The sequence below is a fragment of the Octopus bimaculoides genome, chromosome 15, assembly GCF_001194135.2.
Source record: "Octopus bimaculoides isolate UCB-OBI-ISO-001 chromosome 15, ASM119413v2, whole genome shotgun sequence".
Taxonomy (NCBI): domain Eukaryota; kingdom Metazoa; phylum Mollusca; class Cephalopoda; order Octopoda; family Octopodidae; genus Octopus; species Octopus bimaculoides.
In genome coordinates, this window is record NC_068995.1 from 13,122,178 (window position 1) to 13,125,741 (window position 3,564).

Genomic DNA, 3,564 nt, shown 5'->3' on the forward strand with positions numbered 1-3,564 from the left:
ATATATATATGTGTGTGCGTGTGTAAATCTGTGTGTCATATCTATGTAGTGTGTTTACATCCCCATAACTTAGTGGTTCAGCAAAAGAGACCGATAGAATAAGTACTAGGCTTAAGAAATGTTTAGGGATCAATTTGTTCAACTAAAACACTCCAAGGTGGTGCTCAGCATGGCCACTGTCAAATGACTGAAACAATACACACACACATACACACACACAGAGAGGATAATGCAGGATTAATTCAAAACAATGTGAATAAATAAGAATTAGATTTGACAGAGTAATTCAAATGCTAAAGAGTTCATCATCATCGTTTAACGTCCACTTTCCATGCTAGCATGGGTTGGACGATTTGACTGAGGACTGGCAAGCCAGAAGGCTACACCAGGCTCCAATCTGATCTGACAGAGTTTCTACAGTTTGATGCCCTTCCTAACGCCAACCACTCCGACAGTGTAGTCGGTGCTTTTAAGTGCCACCGGCACGAGGGCCAGTCACACGGTACTGGCAACGGCCATGCTCAAAAAGGTGTTTTTACGTGCCACCTGCACAGGAGCCAGGATTGCACCTACATGATAAAAAACAAGAAGAAACAGAGACCAAAGACGAAGACTACAATGAATCTGATCTATAAAGTTAATTCTAACTACATATATTTTAGCATTGAATCCTGAAGTATTTCTCAAAAAAGAATTTTTTTTTCTTAAGTTCAAATTGTCTCCTGAAAGTAAAAACCTTAGAAAATTATTTAAAAGTTAAAATGCTCGTTAAGGAGTCACTCTTACCTTTGGGAGGAGAGTATTCATAATTGTTCTGCTTTGCCCAGTCAATGGGGTGAAGCAAATGATTGAGGTAGAATAGCCAGAAGTCAGTTTCAGAGTGGTTTAGACCTTCCTGACGTAAATATAAACGTCCACCAACATTCTCCAACACTTTCACAATCCAAACATGATTGGGGTTGATATGGTCCTGCAGTTCTAGACGCATACCTTGCTTTATTTGATCAACAGGAGTTGTTCCAGTTGTCTACAAAACATTATTCATTACAAACAATATTATAATATATACATATAATACACATATGGTCTTGTTTTTAAACGTGTCTTAATAAAAAATTTTTAAGAACACTCATGCAAAATTATTTGAATTAACCTTTCAGTATTAAAACTGGCTCTAAACTAAATTTTATCAAAATTCTTGACAACATTCAAAATTACTTGAAACACTGTGCTTCACTAGAAATTCAGCCATGAAAGAGCTTAGACAAGTTATAGGTTTGTGTGTGACTGTGAGCAAATGAGTGTAGATATAAAAGGCTGAGTATGTTAGTTGAACTTCTCATACAGGACTGTTGGTCACATTGCAATTAACTAATCTTTTAACTGTGGGGACATGTTATTCCCCAGATTTAGAAGTTTAACCCTTCCATTACCGTATTTATTTTGGGATGTTCTGTGTTTCTTTCAATTAATTTTAAATATAACAAAGAGTTTAGTAAAATAACTTAGTTATCATTAAGATATTGTTAGGAACATAAATTGTGACTAAGGTCTGGTGGAAAATTTTAATTCAAAACTTATGAAAACAAGACATTTGTACTACAAAGCCAGGGGTGGTTTCAGCCGGGTTGGTATTGAAAAGGTTAAAATGAGGCAGCATTTATAAGACAATATATTACATTATATTCTAGTGACTGTATATAAATCTCCCAACAAACTCAAGCCGTTAATAGTCATACTATTGAATAGGGTGCTGACGGAAATTTAAGAGATTCAGTTGGTAAATTATATATATCGGGGGCCCATTCTTGTTTTATGCTTAAACCAGCCAGATCCAACCTATCACACAACATCATTTTAAAGATAAACTGCAGCATCAAAATTTCAAAGCTACACGATAAGATACGATGAATTCAAAACAATGTGAATAAGCATTTCATTTAAGAGAGTAAACTTAATATTAAAGGGTTAAATAGGTTAGATTCTCTTATAATTATGTTAGACACTACTACACACCTCAAGGAAATGATGCCATTTGATACCATCATGAACAATGTGCAAAAATAATCCATTTACTAGAGCTAAAAGTCTCTGATAATCACCACTGTAAGCCCCTCAAGCACACATTGGATGGAAATATCTGACAATCATCAACAAAGGACTTTCAATTTGAAACTATTGCACAGCAAATAGATCAGATAGTTATGTACATCTACTATTGACATGATCACCATCTAAGATATAATGTGTTCTCTTAATCATTAATATACTAATCACATTCAAAATAAAGCTATTCATCAGTTAGGTGCTCCCATACTTGCAAACACTAGTCAACCATTAGCCTATTACTGAAATGTATCATTTCATTCACCTGTCTTACCATAACTACAATGGCTCTTGGTCCATTAAATTCATTATCTCTATGTAAATCTCATCTAAACCTACCTGATGCATTCATCTCTCTCTCACATTTATTTTACATTAATTCAATTCTCAAAGCCAGAACTTCTTCCCAATTTTTATATCTTAGAATTTCACTATTGGAACTTTTTTTTTCTGTTTACCTCTGCCTTTTCTCCAATAATAAATTTTAAAACTGAAAAAAAAAAAGTATTCCGTATTTCATACACCTTACAATACTATTTTGATTTTGCTCTCACCTAATTTAGTATAAGATTAATCTACAAGACATATATATCTAAATGAAAATTCTAACATGATGAACAATATAATTAACATTTATATATTTTAATATCTAATGATAAAAAAAAACAAGGTTAGTTACAAAATGTTATAAATTATTTTTCTTTAGGATGGAATAACTTTCTAAAACCTAAACAAGTTTCGCCCCATCTTCAATGAAATTTGACACAAAAACTCAAAACAAAAAACACAATCAGGCCAAAAAGAGCCTCTATACGGTTATTTGAACAGCTAGAAATAACAGCCAAATCTAAACCCAAAGGACATTGGATAGTATAGTCCTACATATGCTACAGTCAAAAAAAGATAGGATGGTTATGGCTGAAACATTGGATCATCAACCTTTTCAATCAGAGCTGACCAAAGACTAAACAACAGCCAATAGCATCCAGTGTTACAAGAGTTCAGGTCATGTCTCTGAGTCTGATAATAATTTCTTTATACTAGTTTCAGAGACCCTGAAAAGGAGTGAAGGATATTTCACCTCTGAATAAGCCATTAAAATATTTCTTTTTAAGCCAAAGAATCTTGATAACAACCAAAAATTAAAAAAAAACAACTAAGTAACAATGAAATAACTGTTCACCAAATATATTGGTATGACTTAATCCTTTAACATCCACTTTTCTCTGCTTGCATGGGTCAGACAGAATTTGTTGAGGCAGATTTTCTACAGCATGATGCCTTTTTTGTCACCAACCCTCACTTGTTCCCAGGCAAAGCAATATTTTTCCATGACCAGACATGTTTTTCATGTAAGACTAAAAGTGAACAACACTTGTATAACAATGGTGATGCTCATTTACAAACATTACATGATGCCAACACAAGGGAATATATATATATATATATATATATATA

General features: G+C 33.4%; 1 protein-coding gene across 4 annotated transcripts in view; it reads right to left on the bottom strand.

Moving 5' to 3' along the window:
- Nucleotides 1-3,564, bottom strand: part of LOC106875852 (scm-like with four MBT domains protein 1) — a 75,222-nt gene that overhangs the window by 26,312 nt on the left and 45,346 nt on the right. For all 4 annotated transcript variants that reach the window (XM_052973175.1, XM_052973177.1, XM_052973178.1 and 1 more), the window contains one exon: nucleotides 787-1,027. In XM_052973175.1, coding sequence (XP_052829135.1) covers nucleotides 787-1,027 — 241 coding nt within the window. The remainder of the gene's footprint in view (nucleotides 1-786; nucleotides 1,028-3,564) is intronic.